Source organism: Cyrtonyx montezumae, unplaced genomic scaffold (assembly GCF_038088225.1).
Source record: "Cyrtonyx montezumae isolate F1298 unplaced genomic scaffold, pur_monq_1.0 scaffold_3, whole genome shotgun sequence".
Lineage (NCBI taxonomy): Eukaryota > Metazoa > Chordata > Aves > Galliformes > Odontophoridae > Cyrtonyx > Cyrtonyx montezumae.
Window position 1 is genome coordinate 108336948 of NW_027072034.1, and position 22287 is coordinate 108359234.

The 22287-nt window shown below is 38.0% G+C and overlaps 1 protein-coding gene across 2 annotated transcripts in view; it reads left to right on the plus strand.

The window, feature by feature from the left end:
• Positions 1 to 18698: 18698 nt before the first annotated feature.
• Positions 18699 to 22287, plus strand: part of ANO4 (anoctamin 4) — a 113863-nt gene continuing 110274 nt past the window's right edge. For both annotated transcript variants that reach the window (XM_065742751.1, XM_065742750.1), the window contains exon 1: positions 18699 to 18768. In XM_065742751.1, coding sequence (XP_065598823.1) covers positions 18699 to 18768 — 70 coding nt within the window. The remainder of the gene's footprint in view (positions 18769 to 22287) is intronic.

The following is a 22287-nucleotide window of genomic DNA, read 5'->3' on the forward strand; positions in this document are numbered from 1 at the left end:
AGAGAGTCCTTGCTGAAATTTTGACCCTTGTTTCAGCTCTCGCTTCCCCTCTAGACCCTGGCTGGTGTTTACTGCAGATCAGAGTCAACAATATTTTGACCTTCCTGTCAATTTCACTAAGAAAGCTAGCCACTTTCTTCATTATGCCAGGACTCCTCAATACTGACAGCAATGGATAATTTTGTACTATAAATTGGTTCCTGTGTCCTTCACAGGTACTAAACAGGAATTCATAGCCAATGCTTTGGTCCATGGGACTATGAAAGCTCTCTACCAGAGGCTTTCCTCCCAGTACTAAGTTGTTTTTTGTTTCAGTGGACACATTTGCATCACCATCAGAGCAGTTGTTTTTTCAATGACTCCTCTGTGGGTAACATAATCAAATGTTTCAGGAAGTTTGGGGCTGCATACAGTGACACCAGATGATTGATTGCTTGACCTCTAAGCATGAAGCACCTGGGGAGCATTATGTTACCAGTCACTCCCAGGGTTACTCTCATACCTTGGGTGTGCCTTTCTGATATGTATTGTGGAAGGCATTCCCAAAGTCTGTTTCTAAAGACTGTGAATGACAATGTCTGCTCTTTTGTGGATATGCTAGAGGCCATACATTTCTGTAGCATTCATAGATAGCTTCTGTGGAATATTAATAGTTCTTGGCCACAGTTCCAAAGTCTAATGGTGCCACTTAGGAGAGCTGCAGGACATTACATTGCAGTGACTCCCCCCATCCAGCTGGGGCTGAATTGGTCATTGATTTCAGCAAAGCTGCAAATTTAGCAGCTGAATTGTTGGCAGGTTGTTCTAGTAATGCAGGATACTGAGTCACTAAATGTGCTACATTCACATAGCAGCTCTCTCTCATTTGGAAATGATGGGGTAGGTACAAATGTGGATTGGACTAGGAGACACTGATCCATCACACTGTACCGTGCTAATGTGAAGGGTCCTTGGAGAAGGGAGGAAGATTTCCAGGTAAATTTTTTCCTTCTCTTTCATTTCTGAGAGTTTAAGCCTTATTTTTTTCTGTGTACTAGCACTCATCATTTTGATGCAGTCCCAGGATATCTCAACTGGTCTTACCCTCTAGAAATGTATCTTTATGTTTAGATTTGTGTCTTTGCAGGGCCTTCTTTACGGCTAGAAACAACCATGAAATTTTTATCTCTAATTAAGAGTCCCTTCTGTCTTCAGGGCTACGTGTAATGTGAAATTTCTAAGTTTATAATGAAAGTATATATTTCTCATTCAGAGTCTTCTCTTTCTGAAAGAAGAGTGGAAAATCAAATGTTTCTTTTTATTTACATTCTGTGAAAGATCAAAAAATTTTACAGAACTTTTACCACATATTCATATGTTTTGGATACTGTACGGGGCAGCTGAGTCTTCCTTTGCTCATTTATCTTTGTTTCTTAGGGAACAAGTTCCTAGGGGAACCTCAGATGTGCATTAAGGAAAGGAGATAAGAACTCCTTGAAGTGCCTTTTTTTGGTGCTGGTTGTAGCATGTCAGTGTGGACTCAAGGGAAACACCAGCAGCTTGGGCAAAGTTGCTGAGGAAAAGGTTCAGCTAAAAGCATAGTGTTTTCTTTTAGTTTATTTGTTCATTTAGTCTTGGCTTGGATGGAAACAGTGCTTCTAACTCCAGGAAATATATTTCATGAGTTTCTGCTCTTTTACAGTGTCAGTAATTAGCCAGTGAGTATCCTCCGCAGTATGCTTGTGTATTGTCTGCTCATTCTGAATGCTGATACCATCCTAGAGAAGGACCAGAAGGCCAAGTGTCCATTTTCAAATACTATCAAAGGGAGATGGGTACCATATACTTAACTGGCTGTGTAATCTTAAAGAATTCCATCAATGTGCCCTGACCTGTTCAAAGATAACAGTTCCACTTATGCTTTAAATTAAACCTTTCTGGGCATAAGTATTTGTAAAATTCAGAACAAATTAAAAAGAGGATAATTATAGAGAATATTTTTGTTCATCTTTCATATACTTATTCAACTGTATGCCAAAGCTTGAACAGCTCAGCCCTGGTTTTATTGGTGCAAAATAGCTTCGCATCACTGTGTGAGGAGCACATTTTTCCTTCTGGCTGATTTTGGTGGTTAGGTCCATGTATTGCAGGATTCCCAGGCCAGCAGGTATGGCCTGATGTATGTCTTGTTCACTGACAGGTAGTGCAATTTTCTGGCCACCAATCTGGTCACGCTTAGGGATTTTTTTTGCCTTCATCTGCAAGTCATGATTCTGAATTCATGCATATCCAAGACCTGCTATGTAGATATGGTGTTGCCTTTCAAATAAAGTGGGTGTAACAGGCTTCACTGATCTTTAATTGATCAAAATTTGGACTAGTTCCCATCTAGATTTTGTCTCTTCTGGTTAGTGGTGATTCTAAATCCATTTACCAATATTCTAAGTAGAAACTGTTCTGCAGTTTCCTGAAGCTGAGAAAATGAGAGGCAAATCATTGTCTAAGAAAGATTGCAGTTCAAGTAAATGAAACAGGAGAGACAAAAGCGAAGCAGAAAAGGCACAAAGCACATGAATGATGTTTCAGTACTGTTCTTCGTTCACTTTATTCATAGACACAAAACCAGTGTCAGCTTTCACAGATATTGAATGGAATTATTTAGCTCCAGTGATTCTCATCTTTGTTCTCAACTAAATGGAGGTCTACATCAGCTGCATCTCTGCTCCCAGCTGTGTGGATCTTGACCTTTGTATTTGGAGATAGCAAGCAATGGCTGAGTGGGTTTGTAGACCACTGAAAGTTATTACAGAGGAATATTTGCAATACACAGTGACCTTTACCATCTCATCTCTGTGTCTTCCAGTGACACAGAGATATGGGGCTTTTCAAGTCCGATGTGAACATTCATATCTTTAAATGAAGATAAATCAAGAACATAGAAATTAGTCTTTGATGGAGCTGAGTATTAATCATGAGCAGTGGCTGGAGTGCTTTATCGCTCTTCTGGTGTTTCTTTCCCAGTTCTAACAGTTCTGTACCCAACAAGGCTACTGTGTGTGCATAGCATTTATAAGCATACGGAGGCTAACAATCTCTCTAAAAAACACCTCTGGAGTCTTCCTTTCCTATTTTTTTCTCATTGAAAGATGTGTGTGTGATTTTAGGGCTAGGAGCAAAAGCTCTGTGACAAAAATCCCAGTAAGAAGATAGGATTTTGGTTAGAGTTGTCCCTTTTAGTTGCCCCCCCCCCCTTCACTGTGGACTGAAGCTGGTAAATGCTTGTTTTCTTACCTTTCTTTTATACTTTTTTCCATAAAAGTAAAGGAACATTGGAAACATTCAATCTCTAAGGATATCTGGGAAATTTTAAGTTTGGATTTCTGTAGTATGGTGTAGTGAAAATGCAAAGCCATGACTTGAACTAGCGATTGAGCACCTGGTAGGAATGCAGGGCCAACCCAGGGGAGCTCAGGTGTGTGCAGTATACCTGAGTGACCTGAAGGGGTGGACCTAGATCTCATTTAAGGGTTGGCAGTGGAGGCAAGGGTATCTTGTTGGACGTCCCCTTGTATGTGAGGCTATCCAAGGGTAAGCAGATCTTTTCCTTTGTTTCTACCTCTATAGCTGCCACATTTGAGCATATCCTCGCTTGCGAGTAGCCTTGGACTTTGCTACTATGCTCTTATTGATGTGCTTTCCATTGTATTACAGCATTACACGTGGTTTGCCTTTGTCCTTCTTAAAAAGGTCCTTGTTCAAGAATGAACATAGGGTATAGTAAGAGATTTCATCTATCTATTTTCTCTATGAAAGTTAGGGTGCAGAAGAGTTAACTTCTTTGTTGATAAGAGAGGGGAAAAGAATATCTTAAGATACTTGTACCAGTTTAGCTATTTGCGCACTATACTCCAGTTTTCTTCCTGCTCAACATAAAGCATTTGGTTGTTCTTAAACCATGTGCAGCAAGACACAGTTCTCTGGGACTTTTTGTGCTTTGAAACTAAACTTTCTTTAGGGCTTTCTTTAGAGATCAGTGAGTTGCTAATGACTGTGTTTACAGAGAAGGTAAAATGGTGCAGACTTGAACAAGTGATTTAGAACCGCCATTGTTACTGATGGCTGGGAGCAGGGGTGATGACTATTTTCTACCCAGCTTTCATTTCAGGTGTTTCTGTAAATTTGACATCTTGCAAGTAACAGTTTTGTTTTTTTTTTCCCTAGAAATTCTAGTGGGTAAATATGAAACACGAGGCTTTATTAAAAATTACAGTAAAGACAGAACAGTAGTAATAACTATTTATGTGTTTTGCCATGTCAAATTGATCATTTCTTTTATCTTTTTAAAATCATTTGAATCATTTGTTGTAACTTGGAAGGTTTTATGTTTACTGTGGCTTGGTATTGTAGTAGATCAAGTGAAATCTTTCCTGGGCAAAGTGAAATGAATGACACTCAGATGCTTTACCTCTGAGCTGCAGCATGTTTTTCCTTCTTGCCATTTAAACTGTAGCTTTAAGATCTCTGAAGAAAGAATTTGATTGTGTTAAAATCAGCTTTGTTTATGTCAGACATTTTAATTGTGCTTGTATGGATACTTCTGCCTAGAGAGATAGATGCATTATTCACTGTGTGTTTAATTTTTTATCTTGCAGTACTGTGATCCTTATGTGAATAAGGAAATTATACCTTGCCTAGGTATTGAACTGGCACAATATCTGCTATTATTTCTCCAGTAACTACTCACATAGTGAGAAGTTGCATGATGTGATGCTGAAGACTGAATATCTTTTTTAAGAGAAGAAATGGTATTTTTCCATCTCTCGCTGAGGGAACAGGGATACATGTTCCCTGCTCTCCACAGTAATGCAGTTGTGTGGAAGCCAAGATTTAATGCAGCAGTGTGCAGAGGAGGAGTCAATAGATGGAGATGACCATGTGGAATTGCATCTTGACTCATGAAAGAAAACTGAAGATGCATTCATTGGGTAAAGAGCTGTTCATTAATAACTTTTAACTTCAAGACCCTTTCTTTGAGGATGTAGTTTTCTTCTCTCTCTTGCCATGCAATATAACTACCATGGTTGACTCCACTTAACTGTTTTTGCTAACTGCCAGTTACAACTGCCATTCCCTCCTTATCTTTCTTCCTTCCTTTTACTATTATAAGTTGTCCTGTTGGCTGTAGTCTGACCACTGGCAGATGCTGTTTTTTCCCATCAGTTCTTTTCCCACTAATGTATTTTTCTTTCAACTTCAGGTAGAAATACACATTTCCAATGTTCTTCTGAAAATATCTGTTCTGAAGTTTCAGTTACACAGAGGCCATGTCCTTTAGCCTTCAAGACAAAGATATTTTCGTTCCCGTTTGCCTTGATGAGGCCTGGGCACTACTATGGAACATTTCCTCTTTAAAGAAAAACTTTAAAATGTGAGAATTTCACTTTTAAAATTAATCACCATGGCAACCTTTACAGCGAATTTCCAAACATAGAAAGTTGTTTTTAAGAAGCGTGGTTCTCTAAGAGAGAGGTGAGTTTTTACAGCTTCTAACAATGCTCCATGAGAATATATTGGGATTGGTTAGAGGGATTTTTATATGAAGAAAGGAAAGTTATGATCCTGAAGCTATTTATTTATTTATTTTTAAGATGCTACATGCTAACTAATTTCATCATAATGCTGGCTTAAAATAGACTTGGAGAATTAGAGCCTGGAGATGACACTTGTGATGAGGTCTAACTAGATATAATCTAAGTGAATATACAGTTAAGAATTTGCCAATGATTGTCTCATACTTTCAACAACACTGATAATATTTTTCCTGGTTTTGAACTGTCTTTTCTTGCATATCCAGACTCTTACTGGCAAATACTAAATACTGTTCTTAAAATCAAAGTGGCATGTGAAGTAATAGAGCAATGGGGAAAAAGTCTTTCAGGTATTAAAAGAAGAAAATCTCTCATACATTACAGTTCAGTGAAATGTAACTTTAGAAGTCATCGCTGTGTTCCTGATTCTCTCAGTACTCAGGTAATAGGATATTAAATAATTTATGTGTATTAGATCCAAGGAACAAGGAAGTTTTTTTCCTACTGCAAATTCCTCAGTGAAACTATTATGCATCCTATGAAATCCTGATGTCTCTTCTGAAATGGGAACTCTGGTGTTTCATTCTGGAATCACTGTAGTAAGTGTGTTTTACGTGTGAATTTATGACCAAAGGTATGAGGCTTCTCCTTCTGGGAGAAGAGGCTAAAGAAACTGTCTCAGTGAAGACTTCATAGGGTGATAAGGAGACTGATAGACTGATAAGAGACAGACAGGTTTAATTAAATTTCAAGTTTACCACAGAAAATGTTCTGCTAGAAAAAAAAATTCCAGTCAGCTCTGATTGATGCAGAAGTGTTTAAGAGAAGGGGAAAATTGGTCCTGTAGAGTACGTAAGGAGCAGGAGGTCAGCAGAAGAGTGTTCTTATCTCCTTTCACATCACCAGGCAGTGGTACTGCAGGGTCTGGGCTGCTTGTGGCTGGGTGGTTGAGCCACACCATTGACATCTGTAGCAGGCATGATGGGTTCCAGCTATGCACTCCCTGCCTGGCTTTATTTAGCTTTGTTTTGCCACAAAAAGCTGTTTGTGTTTCTCTAGTCTGAACTCCAAGCTGGTTCTGCTGGAATTAGAGGTGAACGTTGTTATCAGTGTCAGTGTATCTGTGTGCAGTGCCTTACCTGGAATAATTAGATCATAAAGCACTTCCAAGCATAGTAAAGTTTGTAAAAGACTTTTCATCTTATTAGCGTAACAAGTTATTTAAAGGTGACAGCCTAAAGTTCAGTACCTCAGTAGTTCAATTAAAAGGAAACACAGTCAAAAATAAGTGCAATTACTTAATTATTCATATTATGTAACATTTTTAGAAAAGTCTCACTTCAGAGCCAAGTTAGCATTAATGTAACAATTTTCTGCAATGTGTGATCTTTTAAGAGCCATCATGCTCATGTATTTTTAATTAATGTGAAATGTGGGTAAATAAAAGATTGCCTTTTGTAATGGAAGGATAGCATCGGTGTGATCTGAAAGGTTGTTTCTTCTGGTGTGTAAAGGGTCCAATCAAGAACATTTCTTTCTAAAGTCAACTGAAAGCTTGGCGAGGTTTTCGGTCAGCGAGTCACTCAGCAAGCAGTACCTTTACAAAATGTACTGAGGCATGGAATTTTCTGTAAGAAAGCCAATCGCAGGTCATACCAGGTGACTGCAAGTTGAACAAGAGTGTTTCAGAAAGGAAGGAACTGTTGGGAGTTACCATAACTGCATTTCAGAAAAACTGGTTGAAAGACTTTTAGGTAGGTTGTCAAATGCTTTGCTGCTTCCTCATTGCTTCTGATAGATGGGATTATAGCTAGGTCAAAATATTTCTCATATCATCCATCAGCACATAGCAAAACAGAATATGCACTTTACCAAGAAAGCTAGATTTGGGATTTGTAGCTGTGAAAGATGAGTCTTTATTTTTATGTTTTTTCAGACAGTGGTCATTCATTTCTATAGAACTAATGAGTGCTGGTCTTTACACGTCATAAATAATTTTGAATCCTAGAAGATAAAAGTTGTGGCGTAGTCCAATAAAAAAGTGGAAAATAACTTTTTTTTATATATTCATAGACTCTCGCACATTTACAAATTAGAAAGACAATTTTTATTTTGTATGAACTACAAAAACTTATGGTCTACTCACTGAATGAGGATGTAGTGTCAGGGAGAGTAATCACTGAATTCTGAATTGAAGGCATTTGGAGAGATGGGATTAAAGTAACTGATCTAATTTTTTAATTGAAGATAATATATAAAAGAATTTTGACATATGCAGTTGAATTCAAGTCTATCTTACATACTTTTTATGGTTTTCTGAATTGCTACTGTTTCAAGAATAATTCACACTTGAAAGAATGGCAGGCCTTGCCCTTGCACAGGTTTATTATTCAGTAAATGAGTTACATAGACAGCCTTTTACAAACATGAGCATGTACATTATAGGCTTCCTGTTCAATGATGTATTTAGTAGATTTTTTGTAGCCTCCTGCCATTTTTTTCATGATTGTTATAAAATTTGAGAAACTAAAATTGTAGTGATCAGTAAAACACTTTGTTCCCCATCTCGGTGTACTACTCTGCCTGGTTCAGACAAATGTGAGATTAGTGCTGTCTTTCAGAGCTTATTGGTCTTCCATCAGAAATGTTGTGTAACTCAGAATAGAAATAAGCATAACCTATGTGCTTCAGTCAGTCCAGGTCAGCGTAAGTTGAGAACAGTCATCAGATTCCTACAGGGACCATAAGTAGGGATGTGGCAGGTTTACATACCCTTTTCAATAGCATCTCGTTACTGTTAATTGTCTGGAGTCCTGCCAGGAAGATGAGGTGGCAGATGAACACAGATTTTCACTGGCATCTGCTGCGTGCTACAGCTGCTATCCCCTCTGGGGATCACCCTCACTTTATGACCATTTAGAAATCTTGGCGCGATAGGCTTTATTACAACCAAATTGTTACTTGCCAAGACAGAGTGCTGGGGACTTATGGTGCACGGGAGAAAAACAAGTAGTACACATATCAACATTTCTGATATAAACGGCCCCTGATAACATTTTTTTTAGGGCCTGAAAAGTGCCTGCAGTTTCCAAGCTGTGCGAACAGCCTTGACATCCAGTACAGATTATTGTTCTGGGCGAAAACTCTCCTACGTGCTGGACTTGAAGCAGAACAGGTGATAGGTGTGTAGTTAGACATCAGTCAAAATGAGTGTTTAGTTTGAAATGATTTAAACGATGCACCTTGCTGCAGTGTAAGACGTGATTCTTTTTCCTCTAATTGAGAGGAGACTGTGAACTAGATAGTTTCCATGAATTGACATTAATTCTCCTCTGCTTTTCCATCCTCGTTTGTGTTCGAGCTGTGTGAGGGACCATGTTATAGTGCCCAGGAGTACGGATGGCGCACCAGTCTCCTAGGCACAATGCTAAAAGACAGTTAAATTAAGCTTAGTTGCTGTGCTGAAAACTGCTTCTGCCTGTACTGTGGAGGCAGACACATTCAGATGTATCCTGAACTATCCTTTCTCCATCTGTGAAGTCCCCTGGGTCTTCCTGTTCCACAGATGATATCTCAGGTTGATTGCACTTTTCTGCATTATAGAGAATATTCGATTAAATATGATAAAATGAGATGTGTGGTATTTGAAATGTAGCAGTTGGCATTCAGGTAGTGCGTTAAGACTTTAAAGAAGAAAAATCTGCAGAAATCTCGTGGTTAGTCCCTTGCTTTATTCTTTGGTTGGGAAAAAAGCCTCTGGGACTTGTCTTAGTGTTTGATTTCACGGGACACTGTGGTTTGCCCTAATGTCTGTAGTACCTATTACTGCTGTGTGGACTTTTACCATTTACTGTGGGCATACAAGAAAAAGATTCAAAAGTATCATAGAATCATAGTATCACCAAGGTTGGAAAAGACCCACAGTGTCACCCAGTCCAACCATCCACCTATCATCAATAGTTCTCACTAAACCATGTTCCTCAACACAAAGTCCACGTGTTCCTTGAATGCCTTCAGGGTCAGGGACTGCACCACCTCCCTGGGCAGCCCATGCCAGTGCCTGACCACTCTTTCAGAGATGTAGTATTTCCTAACGTCCAGCCTGAACATCCTCCAGTGCAGCTTGAAGCTATGTGCAGACTAACTTAGCAAGAAAATCTTCAGTTTTAGAAAGTCAAAGTAATAGCTAGTTGTGGAAAAAGAAAACCGTTTTGAACACCATGCTTAACATAAGTGAAAGTAAATTTTAAATGATCATATTTCTGAGTCTATTTTTGAAAAGTAAATGCTGTGCATATGAAGTAAAATGTTTAAGACAAGTTACTGCATAGTTTCCAAATCAGTAATTGCCACTTAAGAACAGAGTCAGTTCTTCCAGTTTCTTTTGAAACATAGATGTTGCCTCAGAACATGAGTTGGCATGAGGTTGTTTATTGTGACAGAAACAAAGATCTATATCTGTTGATTTCAGTACAAACCTACATTCACTGTAGCACAATTCTCCTTGCTTACACAGGACAGGGAAGGGTGTAACAAGTCTGAGCATCTAATCCACAGAAATTTTATCTTGCTATTCCTTTTTCTTTGCATCTCTTTTTGATCAGTTTTTATGATACCTTTTGAACATAATGAGATTCTGATATTCAATTTCCAGCTCAAATACTTGATGTTGTTTGCAGTCCTTTTTTGCTATACTTCATTTCTGTGTGTGTTTTACTCTCTGGTTCCAATTTTTATATTTTGATTTCTTACTGTTTGTATATTACAGTAACATTAAATGATGGTTGGTATTCTGAATGGTGTTTCAGTAATTGATGTAATAGTTTTTTGGCTTCCTCAGAGGCAACTGGTATTCTAATTGGTAATTTGTATTCTATTTGATATGTTAGATTACATCTTTCGAAGTGACAAGTCATTACAAAATCAAAAGCCAGAGAATTGTCATCTAGACAGAGTGAGGTGTTTTTTTTTTTTTGGTTTTTTTTTTTTTTTGAGTGCAAACAGCTATCTTTTTTTCTTGAGAATTTCTTTTATTTTTAATAGAGAAATATTCTACTGAAGTCTTCTACTGTGACTACCAGATTTCAGGACAAGTTGTTCTTTCTCACTATTTCTGTATTAGAGTAAGCAGAGGAATGTTTTTCTTCTTTCTTCCAAATTATGCTTCATAATGCATATAATTCTAATGCTCTTAAAAGTCCCGGTATAACAATAGAGTAAATCAAAGTAGATACTAAAAAAGAGTAAAAGGCATCAACAAAATCACAGGGAAGCCTGGTAGGAATTAAGTCGGCAGGAATGGTGACAAATGACGCGGACTGCAGCTTGCTGGGAAAACTGATGGGTGGCATGTTTTACACACAATTGGTAGGCAAATATCCCGAGAGCATGGAAAAAACTGATACATGTAGACATTTGTAACGTGTTTTGGTTTTGCAGCATGGAACTAAGAAGTGAAACGTTAGACAGAAATAAAAATACAAGACTTAGAAATCAAAGTAGGCAAATTGGAATGAAAATTCCCATTTACTTTCTTGGGCTCCTAAGAGTTGCACAAGCAGCACCTTTCGTCAATAGCATGATCCTGAGGCAGGTCAGTTGGAAAATGCCCCTCTTCAGGGATATGAAGGGTCATGGAGCTGTCCAGCTCAGTGATATAGTCACACTCCCTAATGAGAAATCTCATCAATTTTCTCAAGTAAAATATAAATCTGAAGCAGTTATGCTAAATAATCACCACTGAATGTTAGACTTGAATGCAGTTTATTAAATTACAGCAAGCTATAAAATAAACCCTTTGATGATGGACATAAGTGAAGTAAAAATTTTTATTCATTAGGAATTTGCTTAGTGCTGACAGAGCTAACGTTGTCTTTGGATTGCAAGTATACCATGGGTAATGTATCCTCTTCTGTCAATTTAGGGAAAAAAAAACTGTTCTGTTCTAAAATATATTGGCAAGAGTAAACCTTTGTCCTTCTAAAGGCGATGACATTTTAGCTATTCTAGTCTACATTAGTGCTAAGAAAACTGCACAACCCCAATGAGTGCACAGACCTTTCCTCCTGAATTCCTAGTTTAAGTTCAGACATCCCTTTGAACACAGTTCAAAACACACATCTTAATACTGATAGAGACTGACAGGCATGGGATGATGCTACTCATCCCATTGAAGGAGAATAATGGGGGAAAAAATGCTGACAGGTAAAATGCCCTTGTGAGGATTTGTTCTGCTGCTGCAGGAAGACTGTACACTGGTGTTCTTGCAGATGCGATGAATGTGAGACCTGGGATGCAACTGAAATGGAAAAAGGTCAACTTGCCTATGAGAAAATACAGCATTGTTCCCTGTAACCTTTGCTTGACGTGGGGACCTAGAGTTAGTAGATTAGGAAGGAGGTGCCCAGTTCACTGGAAAATTGCCTGAAGAGCTGGCACATACAACAGGGAGGCAGAGTCCATCTACATCTGTGTTTTGGGGCAAAATGTATTGCAAGGGAAAGAAAACTAGAAATGCCATTGTTTCACTGTGTAATTCCAAGCTGAAGCCACAACCTGACCATTGTATGAGTTTCCATTTCTAATTCTTGAAACATTCTTAATGTGTATTGAAGTCCTCCATCCTTAAAAAAGAAAGGGAATGTAGGAAATTGGGGTCCACAGAAGCATATTTGTGAGGTACAACAGTGCAAATTGGGTCTGCTGAGCTTGGGAATAGAAACAGCAGAGACAGGATGCAATGGAGCTCCATGGTATCTTGAGCAGAATAGGGAAGTAAAAGGAAATAGTTGTTCATCTCTCCCAATACAAAATCAAGGGGTGACAGGTTGCAGTCAAAGAAAAAGTCATTCCTTCAAGTGTATATTAAACTGTGTGTCTTCTTTCCTTCAGAAACTTCTTATGTTAAAATATGTATATAAATTTGGAATCTAACAACAGCTCAGATCAAATGCTCCACTTTCCTATATATATATATATATTCTTTTTTTGAGGTGAAACTAGAGGCTTGTCTGGTTACTCATATAATGATTTGTAGTTGTGAGGAATTTTTGTTGTTGTTGGATTTGGTTTTGTTGTTTTTATTTTATCACATCTAATGTAGTCAGAAATTTTTCAATATTTGCAAAGCTGTACTTGAAGAATAATCTGGGTTTAGTTACAATTTGTGCTACCAATGGCAAAGTACTTGATTCTGTGTTAGGAGAGGTTATATTTAAACCCATGAAAAATGATTTAATCTCATGTAGAAATCCTAACACTGTTGTAACATTTTTCCCTAAGGTATAGAGAAAGATAGCTATGCTTTCCTGTATGTGTTTATTATCTAAGTAGGGCATGGAGGGGGGGGGGGGGGGGGTTTGGAGTTGAACAGCCTTTATATTATGTTTCCAGCTGTGGGTTCAGAGGGAAGCAGGTGGATTTTTCTCTCCTGCTTGTTCATTTCCACCTAGGATTAAAAGGAGCAGAAGAGTCAGTTGTGGCATCATGCATAGCTGTCTTTCTGCTGAGCCTCAGATAAAAATCATTTTGCGTGAGAAACCTTACTTGCCCCTTCTGAGCTCCCCCTTTTCAATGCCAGCTTTGAAAACTGATAATGTCTGCAGAGCATTATTGACTTTAATAGGAAATATGGCAATTTGTGCAGGCTGAAAAAAGGTTGCTTAGCTTCTTAAGGTGGACAAATTGGCTTATTTTCTCCTTTGCTGGGTGTAAAAGTTGAAAGGAATGCCCCTTTATGTATTGAATCTTAAAGGCTTATTTTTTTGCTTTCTGCCTTTTTCCAAAGTGCATCCTTATGACCATGTTTATCTGTTTCTCAGTGACTGCAGACTGTCCAGAGTTGCCTTGTTTCTTGGGGGGACCTACATACCACCACAGCTGAATATCCTTGCTCTGTGCAAGGTTGCACAGTTGCTCTGCTCTGAAAGGGACCTTGAAGAAAGGGTCTGCCTCAGTTTGCTGTAGGGCCAAAGCAGAATAAAAGACACACAAAAGAGAAGAAACAGCTGAAGTAATTTGCCTCCAGCATGAACACTGACATGCTGCTAATACCAAAATAAAAAGCCTTATTGCACCTGCCAGCAGCAGTTTCTTATCCCAGTGATCTACAAAGCAGGTCAGGGCACTTGAGGTTAATTTAGCACTGTTAGCTAATAGATCATTTATACAGCTTCATGAGTCTGCATTGTGTTGTTATTGTTTATTCATGTTCATATTATCCCTGTCTAGAGGAAGACACATCAGGAAGGAGCCTATGAGTATGTGCCTGTAGCTGAACTGGGGCAGAGCCAAACTGGCCTACCAAGCTGCCTCAGTTTCACTGCAGTATTAATTTGGACACAGTGCCTTGGTGGCCCCAGTACTGCCACTAAAACCATCTTCTCCAGCACACGACATTGTGCTATGCTCAGTCCAATGGTGCATGCTGACATGATGAGGCCGGCTGGTGGTGGGTCTTGCTCCATGGTGAGGTGTGTGGTGCTCAGGGCCTGTTGCCTGGGGCTGAGACAGCAGTGCTCCATCACATACTTTGGATGAGAGTCTGCTGCACAGCACAGGGTGTTTGATGCATCTGAGATGCCAACAATACCAAGTGTTGTCACATAAAGGTTTGCACAGAGGGTAGTCCTAAGCTATGCAGTGGTGCTTTCTACTTCTAGTAACTTTCTGCTCCTTTTTCTTCTTTATGTTAGATTTTATTGCTTCCTGGCTTTGAAGTACTTTTAGTACTCATTGATCTGATATGCAGGTTTTATCTGGAGCATTATAAATTCCCTAGTTATCTGTCATTATCAGAGACAAAATATGCTTGATATAAAAGAAATGCTGCTTCAGAGGGAAAAAAAAGCAATGCAACCTCATATGAAGACAAACTGGGAACAATAAATTAGCCAGGAGCAGGATTGAGGCTGCTCCTCCCTGCTGGCAAGCTGTGTAGCTGGGGTGGTTTTGTAGGCAGGGAGTGAAGATGCTTATCTTACACGAACCTCAAATAGAGGTCTCAGAGGAGAACAGAAGAACAGCAAGAAGAGCAGTTCCTTATGGAGACAAAAAGCTTGTTTGAGGGAAAAAAAGGTCGGCTAAGGAAGGGAGAGACACGTTAATACTGAAAATACAGAGAAGGAATTTTGCTGTACACAGGAAAAGGACTGATTGATGCATGCAACACTTCAAGGCTTAAACCGTATTCAGCTTCAGGACACTCAGCTTTTACTTCTGCTAGTGGTTTTCAAATTGCAGAGCATAATGGCTTGAGCCCTATCCAGAAGCTTGTCTTCCTAAGTGGACAGTCAACTGGACTGTGGACTTCCATTTCTATTTGCCCTGCAGCCCAAGGTTGAAATAATCCATTATAATAAGTGAGAAGCAAGAAAAGAAACAACTTTTTTTTTGGTAGCATTTCTACTGCCTGTCATTCAAATGTGTTGTTGATGCTGCTGAGCTCACTTACAAATGGCTATGCCATAAGCAGAGTTCCAGTGAGGTACATAATTGCAGTGGGTTTTTGGTGGCCAGGATCTATGTGGTACCAAAACTGAAAGCCAGGGAAAAACTCCACCAAATGGAGTAAACTGAGGATCTAGCCTGCAGTATGCTGCTGGAGAACTTGTCTGACTTTCTAGGTATCTTATGTGGGTACTGTCACGCTGCAAGTAATAGATGTCAACTCGAATGTCTATTCTTCAGGGATCTTTGCACCATTTCTCACATCTCTGTCCCACAAAACCTGTGATTCAGCAACAGTGTGGGTTTTCTTGCAGGAGTAGGGGGAGTTTGCACAAGAGTCTGCATAATGCCAATAATTCACCATGTTTTCATCCCTCATAAGCTATAAGCACTACTTCTAATAGCTTCTCTGCTTCTGATTCCCCCTCTCTTTATTCTACTTTTGTGCATACTAACTGGGGATGTATTCTTAAGTGTCAGTATATCTTTTAAAAGGATTTTCACCCACATGAAAACAAGGTAATACCTCAGCTTGCTGTGATAGCAATCTTACATTTTTACAGACATTTACTTCTAGTTTAATGAAAGAAATGAACAGAGAAAGGCAACATCTGAGCTTTCTCTGGAAAAATCTGAAATGCTAATTAAACAAAGATTCTTGCAGCTTTGTTCTATACTTGTCTTTCTTGAAAATATTGAGGAAATTCGCTCTCCTAAGCAAAAGAAGGAAAAAAAGACTATATGGAGAGTGTGTTGAACTCGCAGATATATTGAATATATTGGTGACACATTGTTGAAGCAAACTGTAGTGCTTTTTGAACACTTTTACTTTTTAAATATGTTTGGTGAATAATCTGTTATATTTCCAGTAGTGTTGACACATTCTTTTTCATATACTTTGGTGTTACTGCTTCATAGCATCACTCCTAAGTGCAAAAGAAAGAAGGTTGCCTGTAGTCATAGTTAAATTGCAGTTTGGTCATCATTTTGGATGTCGTCAGTCTGTTGATTTTGCAGTCTTTATGAGGAATCATCTATCTTGATCCATTATTTTGATGGCTGCACAAATAATTTAGGAAGTTGAATTAGAGCTACACAGTGCATCATATATGTTTTCAAAAAATGAAGAAAAAATTTACTTTAACCTCAGAGAATCATAGAATGGCTTAGGTTGGAGGAGACTATAAATATTGTTAAATTCCAAACCCCTGCCATGGGTTGGGTTACCATCTACCAGATCAGACTGCCCAGGGCCCCATCCAACCTGGCCTTGAACACTTAAGGAGTGGGGCACTCACAGCGTCTCTGGGCAGCCTGTACCAGTGCCTCATGGCCCTCTGAGTAAAAAATTTCTGCCTACACACCTAACCTATATCTCCTCTTATTAGTTTAAATCTGTTCCCCCTTGTTCTATTGCTATCAGACCTCTAAAATGTCAGTCTCTCTCCTACTTTTAAGCTCCCTTCAATTACTGGAAGGCCACAATGAGGTCTCCCCAGAGCTTTCTTTTCTGCAAGCTAAACAAGTCTGACTCCCTCAACCTTTCGTCATAGGAGAGGTGCTCCAGTACCTTGATCATCTTCATGGCAGTTTATATTTGGAGCCAGTTTCTGAAAAAGAGACCTTGTTCTGTGACCAAATTAAGATATACCCTTACTGAGATCCAATCAATAAGGGTGTGCCTGTGCCAGGTTCATGTAACCTTCAGAAAGTTGCTTGCTTCGTATGATAAAACAATCAATGGTGATGCTATAAGAACACCTTCATAATACCTTAGGGGGATAAGTGTATAAGAATTTGAGCATTGTGAACTTCTAGTGACTGCACAAGAAAGCCCCAGGTGGGGCTTATTCTCCACTGTTTGAATAAAGAGCTCAGTTATAAGAAGATTCAAACAAATGTGTTGTCCAGGCATACTTGTTATTATTCTGCTCACGTGGATTATTACACTGCCTTTCACGAGATGAATCAATTGAATAAAATGGCTGGGGTTTTCTGATTGTGTTAATGAAGATGTGCTTCCAACAATCTTTAGAAACAGGCAGTGGTTACGTTAGCTCTGTAACCAAGAGGTATGCGAGCAGTTGCTCATAGGAGCACTTCCATTTAAACTTCCTGCAGGAGATCAGCTTTGATAAAGTGCAACAAAATCAGGTAGCAAGCATGCGGCTTCAGTTCTGAACGCACAAAGCCATCTCAGAGGAGAGCAATTTGAACAGCTTTTCTTCATGTGTGCAACCCCACTGTTTTCACAGTTTGACTACAAAAGTAACAGCTCTCTTTCCCATAGTAGTATGTTATATATTAAAGTGCATTAAGATGTTGGTGTTTCAAAACCTCTGCTGTGACCTGGAGGTTAATGTCACATGGACTTTCAGTGGAACTGGAAGACTGTTGCCACTAAGGCAGTCTTGGACATCGCAGTGGAAGACCTCTCTTGCTAACATGTACAGTGTAGTCAATGCTGTCTAAGTGACCAGGTTTACCATTCATGATTCAAGTGCTTACACATTTCCAGTTCTTACTGTGTGCTGTTGCTATCTGCTGCTCAGTTTGATCAGTTATAGCTTTAGAGATTTTCCTTTTCTTTTTTTTTTTCTTTTAAACGAAGACTGACTGCTGATGAAAGGAATAAGAATCACAATTAAATTAAGCATAAAAAGGTATTGTACAATTATCGTTCAGATTTGTTGCTGAAAGAGACTGGCTAAAGATTTTCGCCAGAGGATGCTGTCAGTAATTCAAGTTGCTACAATTGCATTAATGTGAACATAAGAAAGTCAGAAGCAGTTGTTTTTCTCCCATAAAGTAGCATTTCTTACAGAGAGCATATAGAAAATATCAACTTTGTTATTCTCAGTGGAAAACTAAAGCCTGTCTTTCATCACTGAAAATAATTTCTATTTAAAAATCATCTATGGCAAACGTGACAAATTTGAGAATGCTTGGTGTGAAAGAATTTCCAGTGTTGCATAGAATGTTTCAGAAGTGGTGAAAATGAAATTTTTCATGCATAAGGTCGTGTTATTGTTTCTTATAGCATTATTGTTGTCCTAAAAACAGACTCATTTTAATTAACGGTCACTACTTGTGTAGTGTGGTGTCTTTTCCATATGCTTAGATGTCCTTTTACACAGAAATGTTCAGAAGAGCTTATTACTGCCAAGTTTTAGTCTATCAATCAGAAAACTGTCACTTAATAAATTGTGTGATAGTTTATTATGGTCCTTGTTATTATGGTCCTATGTGATCTGTGTGGTTTTTTGAAGGAGTGGAGGATAATTCCTCCTGTATGCCAGTACAGCAGTAAACCACGACTTTGTCTTAGTTTAAGTATCTATTAGTATGGTCAATTTTTGTTGTCTGCACAGCAGCAGTAAAGATGTTCACATTTTTCATTTTCATGGAAAATCTATGTTTTTATACTTTTATTTCTTTCTTTTTTTATTATGAAAGCTTCATTTTTAAACATGGTTGGTTTTATACCTTCATACTTTAGTTGTTCTTTGGTCTTGTATCTAATGGCACTAATTCTTATTCCTGTCAGGTATAAGTTTATCTATTCATGGGGCTGAAAAGCGTGTGCAAATCTGTCAGAGGAGGACTGCAGCAAGCTACCCAGTGTCACAGCCTCCACCTGTGGTTGGGCATCCCTCATTCCCACAAGTCAGAAGGTCAATAAAGATGGAAGCCTCATCAGCTGGATCAAATAATCCAACAGTCTCCGGTGGAAAAGCAAAAACTCACCAGCCAGGTAATAGATTTGACATGACAGCTTTTTCAGTTCCATTTCTTGCATGGTGTGTCATTGTGTTGTGAAGTTCATATCAATAGCATTAGACCACGCATGCATGGAGATCAGTCTATTGATCATTGGAGCTATAGATTGATGTTTTGTGTATGTTTGCTATGTTTTTGATGGTTATAAATTTCACTGGGAGTAGCAAGAGTTGGGACAGCTGTAAATAGGGATTGAAAACAGAAGTTTAATCAGGAAAAAAAAAAAAAACACATAAATTTTTAGTGGTATCCAGAATGTTAATGCAGAAAGAAATTTGGGTTATTGTTTTTGCATACTGGTCCCTATCTGTACACTTAATCTTAGCCATGAACCAATGGCAATACTGTAAAGGCTACAGATATCCCCATGGAACTCTGTATTTGACACTAACATTGGTTTTGAAGTGAAGATATGATACAATGCAGGGTGTAGATCAAAGTCATTCTGCCAGAATTAAAACCAATCTCTAAATCTGACAGCTATTTTACAAAATATGTGAACTGGTTAGAAAATGAAACTTTTTTAAAGTTTCTGAGTCTCCTGGGAACTGTCAAATACTTATTGACATCATTAATTCATTCCTTGTCATGTTAACTATCAACTATTTTAGAAGTATCTTTTCTTACAGCAGGGTATCACATTTGTGCTGGCCATGACCAGTTTTTCGAAGTGAAAATTAAACTCTTAATTTCTTTCCTGAATAGAGTGATTTAAGATTACCTATGAGGTCAGTAGTTTTTATACTGAAGAGGTATATTTTATATATATATTTATATATATGTAATATATATTTAATATAAAGTATATAATATATTGTTATATTGCTGCCCAGGAAAGCATGATGCACTCTGTAGAAGTTGGGGTGTCATGAGACAGAGTCCATTTGTGTGAGATAGACTGCTCTGCCTGCACACCCTCAATGTGGTTACAACCAAGAGTTTTTGTACAACCTTAGTTTTTGTACAAGTTGATTAGATTATTTTGATTTGCTATATAGCTCTATTGGCATGAGTTTCACACACCTATACAACTCAGACAATAATCTTTGTCAGCATGGGTTAATAAAGAATTTATGGTGACTCATAACCATTTGCTTTGCTTATTTCAGTTCTATTCATTTGTTCATCCTGTTTTTTTTCAGCTTCTGTGTTTTGTCTTTGAGGTACAGAAACTACTACTGCAGAAATGTTACTGCTGCTCAGTAGACTGCAGAATGGTAAATGTCAATTAAAAAGGACACCATCACAATTTGTGGAACAGGAGTATTGTTAATGTGCAATAGGTTACGCTAGTCACATTCAATCTGAGCTGCTACATGTTCTAAACCTATATGTCAATGGATATGGCCTATGCATTATTACTAAATAATGCATATGCAACATATGCTGGCTTTTGATCGTGAAAAAGATCCCTCTTTATGTAGACCTCAGAGGTTTCTTAAAATGGAGCTCATTAGCAAGCATCACTTGAATGATTTTCCTCAGAGGAATTTAGCTTTCTGTACAGTCATATGAGATTAGTTTTTTCAATGATATCTTGTGCTTTAGACAGTAACAGTATCCACGACCTTCAGAATATGCTCTGTGGCTTATTTGAGGTTGAGAGCTGCAGATGTTTAAAATGGGTTTTATGACAGGAGTCCTATCTTAGACAACTTACAATGTTGTTGTTTCGTCAGAAATTATTTGAATCTGTTTTATTTCTGTTTAAGAACACTAATTATTTTTTCTGTGTCTGGTCTGAATGACAGCTGTTAAAGCTGTGTTCCAGTAGACTGTAAGTAATAAATAGTATTATTAAGAGAGGAAAAAAAATTAAAAAAAAACTGGAACCATGTTATTAGTTCCTATTCAGCAATAAATTATCAGCTCTAACTACATAAATAATTTTCCTAATACACTAGCTGGCCATTGGCAGTGTCTTATGAAATGCTGTACACTGTAAGTAGTTTGAAATTTCAGAGTGACAATATTCTGATATATATATAAATTACCCAGGTAAAATATCTTGCACCATCATTTTCCAAACAATCTTCCTGCTATTTTATATAGTAAATTCTTGAGACTTTTGTTCAGTCTGATTTTAAATATCTTATGCAATTTGGGTTCTTCCTTACATTGGAGTGTTTTTATTCCAATACAGGTTGATATTTATTGTTGATGTAGTATATATTTAGTCTGAAATTTCCTTTGTCCAGTCAACAAATACTTCAAACGCAAAGACAGACTAGCATAATAGATTGTACAGAGGACTTAAAATGGCATTTCTAATTCTTATCAATCAGATAAGAATGGTGAGAAGTATTGCATGTAGATGGTCACATTTCTTGGTTGTCAGAATGTGCTGTGTGAATCACTGATTTGAAGATCAGTATTTGGTATGTTTCTTTTATCACATGCATCTGCTAAAACATGCTTCATCTGGAAAAGATACCTAAGACACTCCATAACTAATGCCTCCTTATTTATTTCCATGGAAACTACAACTGATACAAAAAGCACAATAACAATTCTTAATAGAGCAATTTCTCAGCTGCAAAATGCTATTTTTCAGCAGTCACCATATTAGCTATGCATATTCATCAGTGATGAACAAGAGCTTGCATGCTGATCTCATAAAAATCTGCACCAGTTGAGATGACCATTGTTGTTGTCTCTGCTGAAATGTACCACATACCACCTCACGGTGCCGACATCCACCATTTATTCTCTGTAAATGTTCACAAAGCATCAGTGAATATCAGTGGGTGCAACTTTTTTCACATGGAGGAATTCAGTTACACACTTTTGTTTCATATGTTCTTCCATGTCAGGCATCATTGTGTCAGAGTGCCCCTCCACTGCCGTCAATCACACAGCAATTAAATGTAAAAGAATATTGTTGGGAAGGTTCGACCTCTACTACCATCCCACCAATATCCACATCTGATGTCAAGGGCCAATAAAATGAAGTAGGAGCAGCTCTAGTATAAACCAAGTACAGTTTGCAGAAATGCATTTTGAAGTTCATATAGAAATGCATACAAAAAATGTAGATATTTACTTTTATCAACTGTATAAATTATTTCTGCTGCAAGTCTAAACTTGTCTTTGAATTTTCTTGTTTTCAGAATTTATTAAATATGTAAAATATTCATCCCAGGAAATGCATTTCTTGTTTCCATAGTTCACTGTTTAAAGAGATCAGTGTCAAAGAATGATATGCTTGGAATGAAAACTGCTTTCTACCAGAATTGATATATCATATCCATGAGGTCTGGGATAACTTTATGGTCAATGGCAAGGAAACACCTACTGTTTTCTGGAATGATGATGGAAGACTAGTGCAGTCATTGGAGTTCAGTGACAGTATTTTTTTGTTAGTCTCTTGTCTTTTGATGTGAATAGTACTCAGTATAGAAGTCAAAATCGTTAAGGGAAGATGTATGTTCCCTTTGGGATGCTTTTCTTGATTTTTGAATTCTTTTATTTCTTATTCAATTTTTATTTATGC